Source organism: Lissotriton helveticus, chromosome 9 (genome assembly GCF_964261635.1).
Source record: "Lissotriton helveticus chromosome 9, aLisHel1.1, whole genome shotgun sequence".
Taxonomy (NCBI): Eukaryota; Metazoa; Chordata; class Amphibia; order Caudata; family Salamandridae; genus Lissotriton; species Lissotriton helveticus.
The window spans coordinates 940,721,112-940,743,832 of NC_136070.1; the positions used below are offsets into that span (position 1 = coordinate 940,721,112).

The 22,721-nt window shown below is 45.6% G+C and overlaps 1 protein-coding gene across 2 annotated transcripts in view; it reads left to right on the top strand.

Moving 5' to 3' along the window:
* The window catches only part of SIRT2 (sirtuin 2), a 175,586-nt gene that overhangs the window by 38,630 nt on the left and 114,235 nt on the right, over nt 1-22,721 (top strand). For both annotated transcript variants that reach the window (XM_078661178.1, XM_078661179.1), the window contains one exon: nt 17,516-17,632. In XM_078661178.1, coding sequence (XP_078517304.1) covers nt 17,516-17,632 — 117 coding nt within the window. The remainder of the gene's footprint in view (nt 1-17,515; nt 17,633-22,721) is intronic.

Genomic DNA, 22,721 nt, shown 5'->3' on the forward strand with positions numbered 1-22,721 from the left:
TGCCTGACTCTAAGATGGCCGACAGTTGGGACACCTCCAGGGAATACACAGAGGCTGCTGCTGATGTTTCTATGCCATTCCACGTGAAGAGAGGGGTTTTTTCAATTACACCCATCTGTAGTATAACCAACTGAAGTATAACCTATACAGGAACACCCCCTGGATGTAGCGCTGCCTCCTGGTGGGGGTGATCATTGCGACACTGTAATATTTGGGTACCAGCGTCTCAACTGGGGCCACTGCTGATTGACTTTTGCTTGCAACTCTAATCCCTCACTTAACGCATTATACGGATTTTCAATAATATCAGCAACTTCAACAACCTTATTAAATCTGCCAATCATTGACATTGTTACAGATCCCCTCAATCTAAACTGTGGTATCACCACTATTTGGAGTTACTCCTGGGTCCCAATCAACAACCATGGGAGAAAAAGAAGCCACAAATCTTAAAAGGCTTAAAGCCGAACCACCGAATCCAATCTCGCCTACAAAAGGAACACGTGACATGAATGCCACTCTAGACACTATCCTCCTCAAGCTTGCAGAAGTACATGAAATCACAAAATCTACCAGAGAAGAAATTGCAGCTGTGAGGCAAGATATCAAAGACACCAATACGCGACTCTCAGAAACTGAATGCAGGATCAGCCAATTGGAGGATTCGGAGGTAAAAGTGAGCAAATCCCTAAAAGATCTTTCTCTATCTACTTCGTCACTGTCACGACGTCTCTCAGAATTGGAAGACAGGAATCGGCGGGGAAATCTGAGGATTTTTGGTGTTCCGGAAGGAGCCGAAGGCAAAGACGGAGATTGTATACCATTCCTGGAGTCATGGTTTCCTCAGGCCACCAGCCTCTCCTTTGGTACACCGTTGGAATTTGATCATGCACATAGAGTTCCTACCCGTTTTACTCACCAACAAAAGGGCCCCAGACCGATTGTATGTAAACCTCTCAGGTATCAGCATGTGGAACAAATCTTGACGTTCATGCGTAAACATAATCACATCCTCTGGAAGGCAAATAAAATATACATCTCCCAGGATTACTGCAAAGAGACTGTTACCTTGAGGAAAAACTTCCTGGCACTTCGTCCAAAGCTCCGTCAACTTGAGTATCAATACGGCTTTGTAGGCCCTGCTCGGTTTCGTGTAACAATTCAAGGAGTCCCTCAAGTATTCTCGGACCCTCTGCATTTGAAGAAGTTTCTCGATGGCCCTGAGGAATCTAAAATGGACACTGCAGCAGCGCCGATCGCACAAGGGAATGACAATTAGCTCATGCAGTCTACACTGACTGTACAAGTCCACTCATGTTCCTACAACAGCTAGTCTTTTTGTCCTCTTGTTAGCTTGGTCACCACGAAATGCTGGGGGGCCTTGTCTTGATCACATGATGGGTTGGGGCGATGTAGACTAGCGCATCGCTCAACGCTCATTCAATACCCAAGGAGCGGTATCATTTCCGGAGGCCTGGAGGAGTGGTAGGCGAACTTTCTCTTATCAACCGTATATCAGGGATCATGAACGCTCAGGTGTCTTTGTCCTATAATGTATACTGTATGACTGTTTAAGAATTGCTCGCCAGTCCTGCCACATTGACATTAACTCTTTAAACGCATATTTTCCGAGCGTTAAATTTCAGGCACTTCTTGAACGGAAAGGAGGCTCAAGCCTATTGGAATGAGTGTTGTTGCTAAATAAAGCACGCCATAGACGCCTTTTATGCATCGGGCGGGCGTATGTAATATGTATATTCTCCCACCAGCTGGTGTTGTAGAACTCGAGCACTATGGTTTTCAACGACGATGGTTTTGTTAGATGTATAGAAGGGCTGTGGTTATTTGCCTTAAGTTGAATTATTTGCAAAAACACAGTTGCACTATTAGCGCATATACGCAGGAGGCATTAGGCCTTTGATATGCCTTGGTTTGTTCTCTTCATGTTTTTAAACTCACAATCTTTGCTTCAGCAAAATGTTCTATCTATAAAGCCTTGTTAGTACTATAGATAAGGTTGCGTTTACTGCCTTGGGTTGGTTTAGTTGCAAGCACAAGAATCGTAACAAACACTCATGCTATTAGGGGGTATTGTACCTCTGACATGATCTTGACAGGTTCTTGTACTTCACAATGTTTATTTCCGTAAGCACTGCTTTACATACATATACAAGCAGGTTACTTAGTTTTCGCCACGGAGGAGGGTAGCTACGACGGTTGCTCCTCCTTGGTCGCCATGCTCCTGGTGCATTGTTTGGGTGGGGTGGGTGGGTTGTGGTTGTGGGTGGGTCGGGTAGGGTTTTTGGTCTTGTTTTCATTTATGATTCCTTTTGTGTCTTCACCCTTGTCTCTCCCCCCATCCTCACCTATTGTCTTCACATTCATGCAGCAACGCACTTCACGCCGGTATTGATGAGAATGCTCTATGTGTGCACATGTACGCCCGTTCAAATTCTTCATGGGCCCTAGGCCTCAACCACGTTAGGATTGTAATGCTAGACAGATCTATTGCTATGTATACCATGCTGACTCCAAGATCACTTCCCCTCTCTTGTTATGACAACGGATAAGCAGACTATGAAAATAGTATCACTCAACGTCAAGGGTATCAACCACCCAATTAAAAAGAGGAACATTTTAGATTATCTATACAAGCAAAAGGGTGACATTATATTGCTCCAAAAAACCAAAATAGACTCATCATAATTCAATTCCATGAAAAATAGACTCTATAGTGAGGCGATTTGGTCTGACGCCTTGGGCAAAAAGAATGGGGTCCTCACTCTCATTGCGAAGCGAGCGAACATAGATGTTTTAAATAGTAATGCAGACATTAAAGGCAGATGGGTCTCTATTAAACTAGCAAAGGGCGGGAAAGAGTTCTATGTGACCAATGTATATGCCCCCAACAAAGATGACCAAGATTTTTGGAAGGAGCTTAGCTCCCACATTGACACGATCCCAAATACCGCAACACATATCATGGGTGGTGACTTAAATCTCCCTATGGATCCCCTTCTAGACAGAGACTCGCGTTGTCCGTTCCGATCATCCAACTCACATAAAGCACTTCTCAATCTCTGTACACGCTTTAATCTAGTTGACTCCTGGAGGCTGATGAACCCAACAGGCAGAGATTACACATTTTATTCCCCACCCCATGGCTCATACTCGCGTATAGATTACCTGCTCGCACCTGCTCGCTCCAAGGGAGACATTGAAACCACATCCATTGAAGCACGTGTGATCTCCGATCATTCATGCATTACGATGACTCTGGCATTGCATAAAATGGGCAAAAAATCGACCTTGTGGAGATTCAACGACGCTGTACTGAAAAAGGAGGCACACAGGGCTGCCATAGAGACAGCAATCACGGACTATCTTAGCCACAACAAAAAAGGGGATACTACAGATCTAACGAGGTGGGAAGCACTTAAAACGACAATTAGAGGAGTGTTAATCAAAATACTAGCAGCCATGAATAGAGATGCAAACTCCGCCCTATCACGGCTAGAGGAGGAGATAGCATCCCTTGAGAAACGCCACATAATCTCTAAAGACCCCTCAACTCTCAATGATTTAATGAACAAAAAATACGAGTACAACAAAATTGTTAGCGAAAGGGCAGGAGTCTGGTTTCAACATCATAAGAACTTCAGGTTGTGCCATACTAACAAAGCCGGAAAAAGCCTTGCCTCATATCTAAAATTTAAACTACAACAATCAACAATTTAATGCATAGTTGACAAATTAGGTACAGCCCATTCGGATCCCAACAAAATTGCCGACTTATTTAACCACATTGGTGCGGCGCATTTTTCCGCTGTGCGCTGAAGATTGCGGAATCCCGCGGTTCATGACGAGCTCAGCTCGTCATGAGCGTACGAGAGGTGTACCTCATGACGAGCTGAGCTGGTCATCAGCGTCGATGTGGTTAAAGATTTCTACAACGACCTATGTAGTAAAAACAAAGATATTGACAGCTCCAAGGTGGGGTCGTACCTTGATAAATGTAAGCTCCCTGCCCTCACAGACCAAGACCAAGCTGCACTCAACCGCTCCATTTCCAAAACAGACATTGCTCAGGCCGTTAAATCACTCAAGACAGGGAAAGCTCCGGGTCCCGATGGGTTTAATGCCACGTTTTATGAGAACTTCTCGTCTGTCCTGACGGAACCATTGAAGGACCTTTACGAACATTTTAGCACAAATGGCCAAGTTCATGGCACGCCGGCTGAAGCTATTATTGCGGTTCTTCCAAGAGATGGGAAGGACCCGTCCGCCCCGAAAAATTACTGGCCGATATCCCTGATCAGCCTCGATTGCAAGATCTACGCCAAGGTGTTGGCAAAAGAGATCCAATCGGTCCTTCCCCAGCTGATACACCCTTCACAGGTAGGGTTCCTCAAAAATAGATTGTCTAGCGACAACACTCGAACCCTTGCGCACATTTTAGAGAGAGCAAAAAAGACCAACTCCCCCACCGTGGCCGTGACCTTAGACGCCGAAAAGGCCTTCGATAAGGTTGACTGGGTCTACTTGGAAGCCACTCCTGGGTGCGAATTTCATACGCATGGTGATGGCCTTATACTCCAACCCCTCAGCTTGGGTAAGAGCGGGTGGAAGTCTTTCTGACTCCTTTTCTTTACAACAAGGCACGAGGCAAGGCTGTCCCCTCTCTCCGTCACTTTTCCTTTTGGCTATTGAACCATTCTTTATTCTTTAAGGAACAACTGATTAAAGGTATAGATTTCAAAGGCACCATAGTCAAAATTTCAGCCTACGCAGACGATGTCCTGGTGGTGTCCGAAAATGCAGACGTGGCAATCCCAGCACTGATGTCTACTATTGCTGAGTACTCCGAAGTATCTGGATATAAACTCAACAAAGACAAGACCGAAGTAAAACTGCTTAGTAACATCGGTGATAGGAGCTTCCTGGGCGACACAGGTCTCTGCTGGCAACAGAAGAGCTTTAAATATCTAGGGATTGACTTCGAGAAGGACTTAATCAGTACTCTAAAAATTAATGAGATTTCATTATTTAAGAAGATTTCCACACTCCTGGAGGGGTGGTCCCCAAAATTCTTAACCTGGTGGGGCAGAGTGGAAACACTAAAAATAATGATCACACCCCTTGTAAATTATTAGGTCTCGCTGGCGTTGCAGCGCGAAGCGCTGCCGCCAACGAGACTTATAGCCGCCTTCATCCCTGTCAAGGGAGTAACAGCTGTGAACGAGCCCGATACAGACCTGGGCACGAGCCGACCCAGGTCTGTGAACGCGCTTCAAGGTTGAGCAGCTTGTGCACGTTTGTTGGACGTCAGGCGCCGCCAGACTAATTATCCCAGCATGAAACTCTACTTCCTGAGGCGCCACAAGACCAATTATCCCAGCAGGAGTCTCCACTTCCTCAGGCGCCGCAACAATTATCACAGCATGAGACCCACTTATCACAGCATGTCAACAGGCGCCTCAGGCTGCTGGAGCACTCAACTATAATTAATGCACAGTTGAGTGCTCCAGCAGCGTGGGGCGCCTCTCGGCATGCTGTGATAATTGAGCAGGCATATTACTGGCGCCACCACCACGCCTTTATTAGTCATAAAGGCTGCATAATTAGGGCGGCATGCTCTATTTAAACGTGCAGCACTGAACATTTTAGAAGGCGAATCAGCTACATTCATTGGAGGCACGACCTATTTGAAGACTCTTGTTTTACTGGGGTAAGTTCTGTGAACTGTTTAGTTTGTTTTTATTAGGTCTTGCTGGCGTTGACATTCATTGGAGACACTCACCCTCCTGCCCTCACCCCCTCACACCCCCTGACCCCTCACACACCACCTCACCCTCACACCCCCTCACTCACACACCCTCACACACCCTCACCCTCACTCACCCTCACCCCCTCACCTTCACACCCCCTCACCCTCACTCACCCCCTCACCCTCACACCCCCTCACCCTCACACTGCCTCACCCTCACACCCCCCACCCCCCTCACCTTCACACCCCTCACACCCCCTCACCCTCACACACTCTCACCCTCACACACTCTCACCCTCACCCTCACACACTCACCCTCACACACTCTCACCCTCACACCCCTCACATACCCTCACACACCCTCACACACCCTCACCCACCCTCACCCACCCTCACACACCCTCACTCACCCTCACACACCCTCACACACCCTCACCCTCACTCACCCTCTCACCCCCTCTCAATCTCACACCCCCTCACACCCTCTCACCCCCTCACACCCTCACACACCCTCACCTTCACACCCCCTCACCCTCACTCACCCCCTCACCCTCACCCTCACACCCCTCACCCTCACACCCCTCACACCCCTCACACCCCCTCACCTCCCCTCACCCTCACACACTCTCACCCTCACACACTCTCACCCTCACACACTCACCCTCACCCTCACACACTCACCCTCACCCTCACACACTCTCACCCTCACACCCCTCACATACCCTCACCCACCCTCACACACCCTCACCCACCCTCACTCACCCTCACACACTCTCACACCCTCACCCTCACCCCCTCACCCTCACACCCCCTCACCCTCACACCCCCTCACCCTCACACCCCCTCACCCTCACACCCCCTCACCCCCTCACCCTCACACCCCCTCACCCTCACACACCCTCACCGCCCTCACTCACCCTCACACACACACACACACACACACACACCCTCACATACCCTTACCAGCATAGCATAACAAAACACAGCATAGCATAACGAAACACAGCATAGCATAACAAACAAAAGCATAGGATAGCAAAAGCACAGCATAACAAAACAAAGCATAGGATAGCAAAACACAACAAAACATAGCATAGCAAAACACAACAAAGCATAGCATAACAAAACACAACAAAACACCATAGCATAACAAAACAAAGCATAGCAAAAAAAGCATATCATAGTAAAACAACAAAACGTAGCATAACATAACACAACAAAACATAGCAGAACAAAACATAGCAGAACAAAACATAGCAGAACAAAACATAGCAGAACAAATCATAGCATAACAAAACATAACAAAACATAGCATAACAAAACATAGCATAACACAGCAAAACATAGAATAGCATAACAAAACAAACCATAGCATAACATAACAAAGAATAGCAAAACAAAACATAGCATAGTAAAACAAACCATAGCATAACATAACAAAGAATAGCAAAACAAAACATAGCATAGTAAAACAAAACAAAGCATAGCATAACATAACACAACAAAACAGCAGAACATAACAAAACATAGCAAAACAAAGCATAGGATAGCAAAACAAAACATAGCATAGCAAAACATAGCATATCATAGTAAAACAACAAAACATAGCATAACATAACACAACAAACCATGGCATAACAAAACATAGCATAACAAATCATAGCATAACAAAACATAGCATAACAAAACATAGCATAACAAAACAGCAGAACATAACAAAACATAGCATAACACAGCAAAACATAGAATAGCATAACAAAACAAACCATAGCATAACATAGAATAGCATAACAAAACAAAACATAACATAACAAAGAATAGCAAAACAAAACAAACCATAGCATAACATAACACAACAAAACAGCAGAACATAACAAAACATAGCAAAACAAAGCATAGGATAGCATAGCAAAACATAGCATACCATAACTTAAAACAAAACATAGCATAGCAAAACATAGAATAGTATAGCATAGCAAAACATAGAATAGCATAACAAAACATAGCGTAGCATAACATAACACAACAAAACAGCAGAACAAAACAGCAGAACATAACAAAACATAGCAAAACAAAGCATAGGATAGCAAAACATAGCATAGCAAAACATAGCATATCATAGTAAAACAACAAAGCATAACAAAACACAGCAAAGCATAACACAGCAAAGCATAGGATAGCAAAACACAGCAAAGCATAGGATAGCAAAACACAGCAAAGCATAGGATAGCAAAACACAGCATAACATAGCGCATAGCGCATAACATAGCGCAACATAGCGCATAACATAGCGCATAGCGCATAGCGCATAACATAGCGCATAGCGCAACACATAGCGCAACACAGCGCATAGCATAGCGCATAACAGCGCATAGCGCATAACATAGCGCATAACATAGCGCAACACATAGCGCATAGCATAGCGCATAACATAGCGCATAACATAGCGCAACACATAGCGCATAGCGCATAACATAGCGCATAGCGCATAACATAGCGCATAGCGCATAACATAGCGCAACACATAGTGCATAGCGCATAACATAGTGCATAGCGCATAACATAGCGCATAGCGCATAACATAGCGCATAACATAGCGCATAGCGCATAACATAGCGCATAGCGCATAACATAGCTCATAACATAGCGCATAACATAGCACATAGCGCATAACATAGCACATAGCGCATAACATAGCGCATAACATAGCGCATAACATAGCGCAACATAGCGCATAACATAGCGCATATCGCATAACATAGCACATAGCGCATAACAGCGCATAGCGCATAACATAGCGCATAACATAGCGCATAGCATAGCGCATAACATAGCGCATAATATAACGCATAGCGCATAACATAGCGCATAACATAACGCATAACAGCACATAGCTCATAACATAGCGCATAACATAGCGCATAACATAGCGCATAACATAGCGCATAGCGCATAACATAGCGCATAGCGCATAACATAGCGCAACACATAGCGCAACACATAGCGCAACACATAGCGCATAACATAGCGCATAACATAGCGCATAGCATAGCGCATAGCATAGCGCATAACATAGCGCATAACATAGCGCAACGCATAGCGCATTACATAGCGCATAACATAGCGCATAACATAGCGCATAACATAGCGCATAACATAGCGCATAGCGCATAACATAGCGCATAACATAGCGCAGCACATAGCACATAGCGCATAACATAGCACATAGCGCATAACATAGCACATAGCGCATAACATAGCGCATAACATAGCGCATAACATAGCGCATAACATAGCGCATAACAGCGCATAGCTCATAACATAGCGCATAACATAGCGCATAGCACATAACATAGCGCAACATAGCGCATAACATAGCGCATAACATAGCGCATAACATAGCGCAACGCATAGCGCAACACATAGCGCAACACACAGCGCAACACACAGCGCAACACATAGCGCAACACATAGCGCAACACATAGCGCAACACATAGCGCATAACAAAGCGCATAGCGCATAACATAGCGCATAACATAGCGCATAGCGCATAACATAACGCATAGCGCATAACATAGCGCATAACATAGCGCATAACATAGCGCATAGCGCATAACATAGCGCATAACATAGCGCAGCGCATAGCGCATAACATAGCGCATAGCGCATAACAGCGCATAGCGCATAACATAGCGCATAGCGCATAACCTAACCAAGCATAGCGCATAACCTAACCTAACCAAGCATAGCGCATAACCTAACCTAACCAAGCATAGCGCATAACCTAACCAAGCATAGCGCATAACCTAACCTAACCAAGCATAGCGCATAACCTAACCAAGCATAGCGCATAACCTAACCTAACCAAGCATAGCGCATAACCTAACCAAGCATGGAGCATAACCTAACCAAGCATAGAGCATAACCTAACCAAGCATAGAGCATAACCTAACCAAGCATAGAGCATAACCTAACCAAGCATAGAGCATAACCTAACCAAGCATAGAGCATAGCCTAACCAAGCATAGAGCATAGCCTAACCATAACATAGCGCATAACATAGCGCATAACATAGCACATAACATAGCGCATAGCGCATAACATAGCGCTTAGCGCATAACATAGCGCATAGCGCATAACCGCGCATAGCGCATAACACAGCGCAACACAGCGCAACATAGCACATAACACAGCGCAACATAGCACATAACATAGCGCATAACATAGCGCATAGCATAGCGCATAACATAGCGCATAGCGCATAACATCGCGCAACACATAGCGCATAACATAGCGCATAGCGCATAACATAGCACATAACATAGCGCATAACATAGCGCATAACATAGCGCATAACATAGCGTATAACATAGCGCATAACATAGAGCATAACATAGCGCATAACATAGCGCATAGCGCATAACATAGCGCATAGCATAGCGCATAACATAGCGCATATCGCATAACATAGCGCATAACATAGCGCATAACATAGCGCATAACATAGCGCATAGCGCATAACATAGCGGATAACATAGCGCATAGCGCATAACATATCGCATAACATAGCGCATAGCATAGCGCATAACATAACGCATAACATAACGCATAGCGCATAACATAGCGCATAACAGCGCATAACAGCGCATAGCTCATAACATAGCGCATAACATAGCGCATAGCGCATAACATAGCGCATAGCGCATAACATAGCGCAACATAGCGCATAACATAGCGCATAGCGCATAACATAGCGCATAACATAGTGCATAACATAGCGCATAGCGCATAACATAGCGCATAGCATAGCGCATAGCATAGCGCATAACATAGCGCATAACATAGCGCATAGCGCATAACATAGCGCATAGCGCATAACATAGCGCATAACATAGCGCATAACATAGCGCAACACATAGCGCAACACATAGCGCAACACAGCGCATAGCATAGCGCATAACATAGCGCATAGCGCATAACATAGCGCAACACATAGCGCATAACATAGCGCATAACATAGCGCATAACATAGCGCATAGCATAGCGCATAACATAGCGCAACACATAGCGCATAGCATAGCGCATAGCGCATAACATAGCGCATAGCGCATAACATAGCGCATAACATAGCGCATAACATAGCGCAACACATAGCGCAACACATAGCGCAACACAGCGCATAGCATAGCGCATAACATAGCGCATAGCGCATAACATAGTGCAACACATAGCGCATAACATAGCGCATAACATAGCGCATAACATAGCGCATAGCATAGCGCATAACATAGCGCAACACATAGCGCATAGCATAGCGCATAGCGCATAACATAGCGCATAGCGCATAACATAGCGCAACACATAGCGCATAGCGCATAACATAGCGCATAACATAGCGCATAACAGCGCATAGCGCATAACATAGCGCATAACATAGCGCATAGCGCATAACATAGCGCATAACATAGCGCATAACATAGAGCATAACATAGCGCATAACATAGCGCATAGCGCATAACATAGCGCATAGCATAGCGCATAACATAGCGCATATCGCATAACATAGCGCATAACATAGCGCATAACATAGCGCATAGCGCATAACATAGCGGATAACATAGCGCATAGCGCATAACATATCGCATAACATAGCGCATAGCATAGCGCATAACATAGCGCATAACATAACGCATAGCGCATAACATAGCGCATAACAGCGCATAACAGCGCATAGCTCATAACATAGCGCATAACATAGCGCATAACATAGCGCATAGCGCATAACATAGCGCAACATAGCGCATAACATAGCGCATAGCGCATAACATAGCGCATAACATAGTGCATAACATAGCGCATAGCGCATAACATAGCGCATAGCATAGCGCATAGCATAGCGCATAACATAGCGCATAACATAGCGCATAGCGCATAACATAGCGCATAGCGCATAACATAGCGCATAGCGCATAACATAGCGCAACACATAGCGCACAGCGCATAACATAGCGCATAACATAGCGCATAACAGCGCATAGCGCATAACATAGCGCATAACATAGCGCATAGCGCATAACATAGCGCAACGCATAGCGCAACACATAGCGCAACACATAGCGCATAACATAGCGCATAACATAGCGCATAACATAGCTCATAACATAGCACATAGCGCATAACATAGCGCATAACATTGCGCATAGCGCATAACATAGCGCATAACATAGCGCATAACATAGCACATAGCTCATAACATAGCACATAGCGCATAACATAGCGCATAACATAGCGCAAAACATAGCGCAACATAGCGCATAACATAGCGCAACATAGCGCATAACATAGCGCATATCGCATAACATAGCGCATAACATAGCGCGTAACATAGCGCATAACATAGCGCATAACATAGCGCATAACATAGCGCATAACAGCGCATAGCTCATAACATAGCGCATAACATAGCGCATAACATAGCGCATAACGTAGCGCATAACATAGCGCATAGCGCATAACATAGCGCATAACATAGCGCATAACATAGCGCATAGCGCATGACATAGCGCATAGCGCATAACATAGCGCATAGCGCAACACATAGCGCTTAGGGCCGTCGTTCGCGCTTTACAAATGTTATAAAATAAATAAATAAATAAATAATATCGCAACACATATCGCAACACATAGCGCATAACATAGCGCATAACATAGCGCATAGCATAGCGCATAACATAGCGCATAGCGCATAACATAGCGCAACACATAGCGCATAGCGCATAACATAGCGCATAACATAGCGCATAGCGCATAACATAGCGCATAACATAGCGCATAGTGCATAACATAGCGCATAACATAGCACATAGCGCATAACATAGCACATAGCGCATAACATAGCGCATAACATAGCACATAGCGCATAACATAGCACATAGCGCATAACATAGCGCATAACATAGCACATAGCGCATAACATAGCGCATAACATAGCGCATAGCGCATAACATAGCGCAACACATAGCGCATAGCGCATAACATAGCGCAACACATAGCGCATAACATAGCGCATAGCGCATAACATAGCGCATGGCGCATAACATAGCGCATAACAGCGCATAACAGCGCATAGCTCATAACAGCGCATAACATAGCGCATAGCGCATAACATAGCGCATAACATAGCGCATAACATAGCGCAACATAGCGCATAACATAGCGCATAGCGCATAACATAGCGCAACACATAGCGCATAGCGCATAACATAGCGCATAACATAGCGCATAACATAGCGCATAGTGCATAACATAGCGCATAACATAGCACATAGCGCATAACATAGCACATAGCGCATAACATAGCACATAGCGCATAACATAGCGCATAACATAGCACATAGCGCATAACATAGCGCATAACATAGCGCAACATAGCGCATAACATAGCGCATAGCGCATAACATAGCGCAACACATAGCGCATAGCGCATAACATAGCGCAACACATAGCGCATAGCGCATAACATAGCGCATAACATAGCGCATAGCGCATAACATAGCGCATAGCGCATAACATAGCGCATAACAGCGCATAACAGCGCATAGCTCATAACATAGCGCATAACATAGCGCATAGCGCATAACATAGCGCATAACATAGTGCATAACATAGCGCATAACATAGCGCATAGCGCATAACATAGCGCATAACATAGCGCATAACATAACGCATAGCGCATAACATAGCGCATAACATAGCGCATAACATAGCGCATAACATAGCGCATAACATAGCGCATAGCGCATAACCTAACCAAGCATAGCGCATAACCTAACCAAGCATAGCGCATAACCTAACCTAACCAAGCATAGCGCATAACCTAACCAAGCATAGCGCATAACCTAACCAAGCATAGCGCATAACCTAACCAAGCATAGAGCATAACCTAACCAAGCATGGAGCATAACCTAACCAAGCATGGAGCATAACCTAACCAAGCATGGAGCATAACCTAACCAAGCATAGAGAATAACCTAACCAAGCATAGAGCATAGCCTAACCAAGCATAGAGCATAGCCTAACCAAGCATAGAGCATAGCCTAACCAAGCATAGAGCATAGCCTAACCAAGCATAGAGCATAGCCTAACCAAGCATAGAGCATAGCCTAACCAAGCATAACATAGCCTAACAAAACACAACATAACATAACAAAACATAGCATAGCTTAACAAAACACAGCATAACAAAACAAAACAAAACATAGCTTAACACCTTAGGAGCTTGTAAATATACCTCCCCAGTGCTGCGCTGTCCATTATCCAGTGCTGAATGGACGTCCAACGGTCGCACGCAGCACTGGGGAGGTAGTGCCCGTGACGACCGTTGGCCGACGGCAGCACTTAAAGGGTTAACAAAACAAAACATATCATAGCCTAGCAAAACATAGCATAGCATACCAAACACAACAAAACATAGCATAGCATAACAAAACATAGCTAAACAAAGCATAACACACACCACACACACACAACCACGCACACACAACCACAACCACACACAACTACACACAACTATCTATCTATCGCCCTCATTCTACCTGTCTATCTATCTATCGCCCTCACTCTATCTGTCTATCTATCGCCCTCACTCTATCTATCGCCCTAACTCTATCTATCTATCGCCCTCACTCTATCTATCTAATCGCCCTCACTCTATCTATCAATCAATCAATCTATCAATCTATCGGCCTCACTCTATCTATCGGCCTCACTCTATCTATCGGCCTCACTCTATCTATCGGCCTCACTCTATTTATAGCCCTCACTCTATCTATCGCCCTCACTCTATCTATCGCCCTCACTCTATCTATCGCCCTCACTCTATCTATCGGCCTCACTCTATCTATCGCCCTCACTCTATCTATCGGCCTCACTCTATCTATCGCCCTCACTCTATCTTGCTATTGCCCTCACTCTATCTATCTATCGCCCTCACTCTATCCATCTCCCTCTATCGATCTATCGATCGATCGATCGATCGATCGATCGATCGATCTATCTAACACCCTCACTCTATCTAACACCCTCACTCTATCTATCGTCCTCACTCTATCTATCGCCATCACGCTATCTATCTATCGCCCTCACTCCTATCTATCGCCCTCCCTCTATCTATCTATCGCCCTCACTCTATCTATCTATCGCCCTCACTCTATCTATCTATCCCACTCACTCTATCTATCTATCCCACTCACTCTATCTATCGCATCACCACAGCATCACTCAGCACCACCACAGCATCACTAAGGGGCACAACAACATCACTATGCGCTACCACAGGATCATTGAATGCCACAGCATCACTAGTCGCCACCACATCACTCAGCGCCACCACAGCATCAATCTGTGTAACCATTCAACAACAACTGGGTCAAATATGATCTCTCAATGTTTCAAGCTTTATTACAAATGTCACAAAAAGAGGTTAGTATTTCACTTCTGTTCTTGGATTTTCGTCACAATAAAATACACTGAACATATTCTTCACAAAAGTTATTTACAAAAGTTTAAGCTATTGCTATTATAAATTACAATAACTTTTATTTAAGTATTAATTATTAAAAAAATTCAAAGCCATTGTTTTTTGTAATATCAATACATCTAAGTCACGTGAATACAACACATATTGCATTACAAATGCTATAGGGGTCACAAGTTATAACTATTGGCATTGTAAATGACAAAGCTATTATTTTTGCTATTTTCAAAACCAACACATATATAAAAAATGTGTCATTTACAATACCAATAGCTCAAACTTTCCTAATGCAAGACCTTATGCATTGCAAATGCTTGTTTAATCAGCATGCTACACATGTTACTCTCGGACGACTTCATCAATAAGATACATAAGCTTTTCAACAGGTTTGTTTGGCAGGACAAGAAACCGAGAATCTCCCTGAAAAAACTCCAATTACCAAAGGACAAAGGGGGGGGGTAGGTTTACCTAACTTTAGATGCTATCAGACGGCCTTCTTATGCAAGCAAGGAGCGAACTGGTTCCATGCTCATCAGGGTTATACTCCTATATGGATAGACGTAGAAAAATCCATCATTAACAATTTGCCTCTTTCCGCCATAATGACTATGGACGCCTCTGCCTTGACTCAATCAAAATATATATTCCTCAACACTAAACGGGCTCTACTCAGCCTTGAGAGGCACAGTAAAGTCAAAATAAAGTTCTCCAAATCAAACTTATCGTCTTTCTGGTTCAATCCGGCTCAGAAGGATGATGGCGGACTACTCTTTTGGGAAAATTGGGCTAAAAAGGGTTTGAATTCAGTGCAAGAGATTTATGATGGAACCTCTCCTCTTCCTTTTGCCACACTACAGTTGCGGTTTGATCTCCAACCACTTGACTTTTACAAGTTTCTACACCTCAAAGCCCTTGTCTCTGCCAGAACCATCGTACCACAGCAACCTACTCTTTGTACTAGATTAATCAGCCTCTTGTCGCAAGGTCACATGGTATCAAAAATGTACAAACTCATTTTACCTCTACCACAGAAAGCACACAGAAAGTGTGAGCGTGATTGGGAAAATGAACCGAACTCCTCTATTCTGGCTTTTGATTGGGACAAGATTCATCTCACTCCTTTCTATAATAAAATATCCCCGATACTCTCCCAGACCAAACTCATGCTGATTAATAGGTCCTACTGGACACCTGAGAAACTCTTCAAACTCAAGCTCCGGGATAGCCCCCTCTGTTGGAACTGCAAAGCACACGTGGGTGACATGGCACACATGTTTTTTCACTGTCCGTTAATCCAAAAGTTTTGGAATAAGATCTTTACTTACATTGAACACACCTTCCACTTTAGGCCACCCAGGGACTTTACATATATTCTGCTAAGGGCGATTGATCCTAGTATCCCTAGAGAACATGACAGGCAGCTACTGGACCTTATGCTCACGCTGGCATGCAAAATCATCCTGAGCAAGTGGAAGAATGCCTCTGAAGTCTCCTTCACGCACTGGCAGGAATGGTTGGCCTCTTTGAGGGGAGCGGACAGTGATATTTTACGCTCCTCCCCTTGGCAAAAGCTTCACGCCAAACTCTGGAGTTTACTTGATTCATTGGAACAGTGTTATGATCCACCTTAGACACACTGAGTAACACACATCATGGCTCTTGATATATCATCGGGCATAATTATCGGTAATGTATGTTAGATGCCCGGAAGCAAATTAAACACCTCAAATCATGTTGCTGCTGCTTGGTCCTCTTCCTCCTTCTCTTCTTCCTCTATTCTCCCCCCTCCTTCTCTTCTTCATTCTCTATCTTTCCCCTCATATGTGCTCCACGGGAACGAGACTTTATGTATGGACGTTTTACTCAATGCTCTTATTTGATAATTACTTGCATGGTCCCTTTGTGTATTTATTACATGTATGATGTATCACTGACCTTTTATTACTCCCAACGACTACGCCAACTGTACTTTTCCATGCTCTGCTGACCCCACCTCCCCCGTGAGCCATTAATGTGTGTCCATCCTTTATATTTTTGTATTCCTGTGTTATTTGAATCTTAAATAAAAAAGATTTGAAATAAAAAAAAAAAAGTGCACTGTAGATTACCAGTGGCTTTAGAGTGTGGAAGGGGGATTCTAAGTTGTAAGATTATTTTTAATGAATCCTGAACTGTATTGTCCACCCATAACAGTTCTTGTTTTACATTTCAGTGGATTTCCTGCGGAATTTGCTGTCACGGACGCTTGGACTTGGAAGTGAAAAGCCAGAGAAAGTCCTGGACGAGTTGACTCTGGATGGAGTGGCTAAATTTATGTTAAATGAGAAATGTAAGTATTTATAATTTGGCCAGGAAACCTCTACGTTTTCCGACATACCCAGACCTATTTGTGTTCTATATATGAAAGAGTAAGATAAAGTAACAAGCATACTGGATCTTCACATGATAGGTCAGGATGACAGAACGCATTATTAGTGCAGAAGAAGGGAGATTATCTAAGTGGAAAATCGATGGTACGCATGAGTGGCGTGAGTCGGTTCAGTTGTCTCCTGTTTTAGTGCATTGCAGTGTTTTCTTCTCTGAGTGTCCCAGCTGTTTCATATAAATGTCGTGAATATTCTTTCCGTTAAAGACCATTAATGAATTACTGTGAACATTGTAGAATGACTGTACTCTCAGGAATTCTAGACAATTCCATTTAAATAATGTGAGAGGCAACTGTTCTTGTATCTAAATAAGAGAGTGGTTGTTATCACTGTTGAAAAATGCAGAATGGTTTCTTTTGCCCCTCTTTCGCACTGTCCACCACAAAAGACGTTGTATAGCCCCAGTTTTAAGGAGTGACTCAAATAAATGGTCACTTTCTATCAATTATCATTTTTACTATTCATCTTTTTCATTGTTGCCTCTGCCCATTTTACGAATACTGTGGCGTGGTTCCCCTCTTGTGTAGAACACATGGAAGCCACTAGTTCTTTGTTTAGTCAGAGGTCACATCCTACCTCCATTTTGTGCCTGTTGGACTCCTTTTGTTCTGCCCAATTGCCTCATGTTTAAAGACACTGAGTGGCATACCACTATGATTTTGTTACTCCCCATGTAAAGTGTTAAATTATGCTAAACTTAAGGTTCACCCAGATTGTACCCTCACCCATAGTGGAAGATAACTAAGATTTTCCTCGCTCCAATATAATTGATATAAACTTTTTATTTGTACCTCTGAGCCTTTTCAGTAATTTTTTGTAGTCTCAAATAATTTAGGAGCCTCACTTCCTCTCTTGGAATAATTCTCATTATGTCTGATTATGTCTGAGGGTCTGGAAGACATTGCAATTTACGAATAGTTTGCGGAATTGCATGCTTCACAATATAATGGTTCTCTGCACAGAGTGACAGCCACTCTTTTTTGAGTGTCATTGGAGCAGCCACTGAAGCCAACTCTTCGGAGTTGCTTAGTTTGTGGATACAATCTGCATCCAGTCTGGAAAAGTCTAACTTAGTGACTGTCACATCTCCTTCTTGGTAACTTTGGAAGACGTGATTGGCCAGATTTATGATTTTTGAAGGGATGCACCCTTTTTGGGGAAAATAATGCCCTTTGGCCATTGTTTCCCTGTCCCAGTCTTTGTAGAAACTCCTTGGCAGTATGATTTACCAGATTCATGATTTTTGAAGGGGCCACACTTTTGTATTGATTTTCCCAGCTTCTTGTACCCACTAGCGATGGTTATGAACTGCACCTCTAGAGATACATTCTGGTATTCCTTCTTGGAAGGGCTCTTCATTCTATTCAGAGAAGGAGTCTGACCCGCACCATTTTTTTGCTAAGGACACTCGAGGTGGCCTCCATATGCACTGTGGTGGGATAATAACTGCTCAACTGCCCATTGAGGTGATAAGCAATCCAGACCAGGAAACAAAGAGCAACACCCTCCCTGCTGAACATCTGCGTGGAGGACTTCTGAACCAAGTTAAATACCCTATAGCCACAAGGATTTCCAATCCTCGCTAACAGTAATGGACATCTGAATATTCAGAAGGTTTAGGACACAAAGGAGACATTCAAGGGCGTTAGTTGTGGTGAGGCCCTATTGATCCTTGACTTGCTCAGCACAAACCTACTTTGTGTTAGCCCTTATGGTCCCAGTTACCTCCCCTGTTACCACCTGAGCCCGGCATAGAGGACTTTTTCCTCTGAGGTTCCAATTTAAAAGTGAAATTGGACCCTTACCATCAATTCCAGTTTCTAATGCAAATTTGTACGTTTAGAAGGTACCTTGGAGCCCAAGTGTGATCTCATCATCCAGGCAATTTACATAGAAATAAGCATTCAACTAGATATGAGCTTCTAAAATTTGGCACACTTTTCCAATCTACTATGCATGCCTGGTCCATCCCCAGCATCAGTATATACCCTGATAGAGCCCATTTGAAGCTGTAACTGGTCTCCCCTGGAACTGTTCTTTTGGCTCCTACAAACAGTCTCGGGACACCCAGTGATTCTAGTGACTGGACACTAGAACTTTAGCTTTGACCCCAGTGCTTTTGACCATCACTTCTTTGTTTATTGGCAATGCCAGCTTAGTATTAGGTTGGTGAGTTCTTGGACGCAGTGAGATATTTTGGCCACTTTCCAACTGCCTCTTCTAAAACCCACTGTCATTCACCCCTGCAACCGTATACATTGTGAAAATAATTGCCCTCAAAGCACACTTTTTATTTTATTCTATCTGGTACAGCACATACCGTTCAGAATGAAAGAATACGATTTAAAGAATGCCATGACCACTCCATAGATTTGTATTATCTCTTAAAACTAATGTAAACTGAATTGTAACGGCTTTCTCTGTAAGTGGTACAAATATATCTGGATTCGTATCTCAGCTCCAAAAGTTGTCGGACTCGATGTTCCAGGCTAGGTCGCCCCCACGCTCCACTGCTGCCTGCTGCCTGTTTTTGCCGCCTTCCTGCTCTGTTTCTGCCTCCGAACCTGCACCGCACCCGCCAAACCGAGCACCAGCAACAACCACCTCAAGTGCATCCTGCTCAACACCCGCTCCGTCCACAGACACGCCGTGGAACTCTGGAACCTCCTCGACACAACTTCACCAGACGTCGCCTTCCTCACGGAAACCTGGATGAACGCCTCCTCAGCCCCCGACATTGCCATCGCCATCCCGGATGGGTACAAGATCACCAGAAGGGACCGCGTCAACCAGACCGGAGGAGGCATCGCCATCGTACACAAGAACACCATCCGCATCACGACCAACTCCGACGACACCCTCACCGCCGCTGAACACCTCCACTTCCAGATACACACCGACCCCAAGACGACCATCAGAGGCACCCTCATCTACAGACCCCCGGGACCACCCACACAATTCAGCGAAGAGATCGCAGACTTCATCAGCCCACACGCCCTCCCCTCCTCTGACTACATCCTCCTAGGGGACTTCAACTTCCACCTGGAGAACAACAACGACACCCCCCTGCTGGACAACCTCGCCAACCTCAGACTCAAGCAACTGGTGAACACCCCCACCCACTACGCCGGCCACACGCTTGACCCTGTCTTCTCCTCCAGCAAGCACATCTCCTTCAGCCACTCCACCGGACTTCATTGGACGGACCATAGCTGCGTCCACTTCAGCTTCAGAAGAAGCACGACCCACCACCACCCGCAATAGGTTCCTCGCAGGAGCTGGAACAAGATCACCGCCGACCAGCTCACCACCTCCCTCAGCCAGAACCCTCCCGCCAGCGCAACGGACCCCAACGAAGCAGCCAACAACTTCACACAGTGGATCACCAACTGCGCAGACAATCTCGCACCACTGAAGACCCCTCCCAGGAGACCCGGCAGCAAGAAAGCCTCCTGGTTCACCGACGAACTCAAGAACTCCAAGAAGAACTGCCGTACCCTCGAGAAAGCCTGGAGCAACAACCAGACCACAGACAACATGACTGTCCTCAAGCACGCCACCCGCAAACACCACCAACTGATCCGACCACCACCAAGAAGACAGCATTCAAGGAACGACTGGACAACAACGCCCACAACAGCAAGGAACTCTTCAGCATCGTCAAAGAGCTCTCCAACCCCAGCACCGGAAACAACGACATCACTCCCTCGCAAAACCTCTGCGACTCACTCGCCTCGTTCTTCCACAGCAAGATCGCCGACATACACAACCGCTTCGGCGCACAGACCACGCACCCAACCACCGAGCCAACGCCCCCCATCACCGCCCGCGTGATGACCACCATCCACTCCGGATCACCAACCGACCCCTGCCCCCACCACGTCTTCAACAAAGCCGACTCCATCATCGCACCCCAACTCCGGGACATCATCAACACCTCCTTCACACCGCCACCTTCCTGAAGAGCTGGAAGCATGCCGAGCTCAGCGCCCTCCTGAAGAAACCAACAGCGGACCCAACCGACCTCAAGAACTACCGTCCCATCTCGCTCCTCCCTTTTCCTGCCAAGGTCATCGAGAAGACCGTCAACAGTCAGCTTGCTGCCTTCCTCGAGACGAACGGATCCCTTGATCACTCGCAGTCCGGCTTCCGAGCAAACCACAGCACCGAGATCGCCCTCATCGCAGCCACAGACGACATCAGATCCCTGCTCGACAACGGGGAAACAGCGGCCCTCATCCTCCTGGACCTCTCCGCAGCGTTCGACGCGGTCTGCCACCGCACCCATGTACAGCGCCTCAACAACATCGGAATCCAAGAGAAGGCACTGGAATGGATCATCTCGTTCCTCACCGGAAGAACCCAGAAGGGTCCGCCTCCCCCGTTCAGATCCGAGGCCACCGAAGTCATCTGCGGCGTACCACAAGGATCATCACTCAGCCCCACCCTCTTCAATGTCTACATGAGCCCCCTCAAAGCCATCGCACGCCAACACAACCTCAACATCATCTCCTACGCCGATGACACCCAGCTGATCCTCTCCCTCACCAAAGACCCCGCCACCGCCAGAACCAGCCTTCACGAAGGGATGAAAAACGTCGCCGAGTGGATGAAGAACATCCGCCTGAAACTGAACTCAGACAAGACGGAAGTCCTCATCCTGGGATCATCGCCCTCCGCCTGGGACGACTCCTGGTGGCCCCCTGCCCTGGGTTCCGCTCCCAAGCCAACGGACCACGCACGTAACCTGGGCTTCATCCTGGACTCCTCCCTCTCGATGACCAGACAAGTCAACGGCGTCTCGTCGTCGTGCTTCAACACCCTGCGAATGCTCCGAAAGATCTTCCAGTGGATCCCCACCGAAACCAGGAAGACGGTCACCCAGGCACTCGTCACCAACCGACTGGACTACGGAAACACCCTCTACGTCGGAACCACAGCCAAACTTCAGAAAAGACTCCAACGCATCCAGAACGCCTCCGCACGACTCAT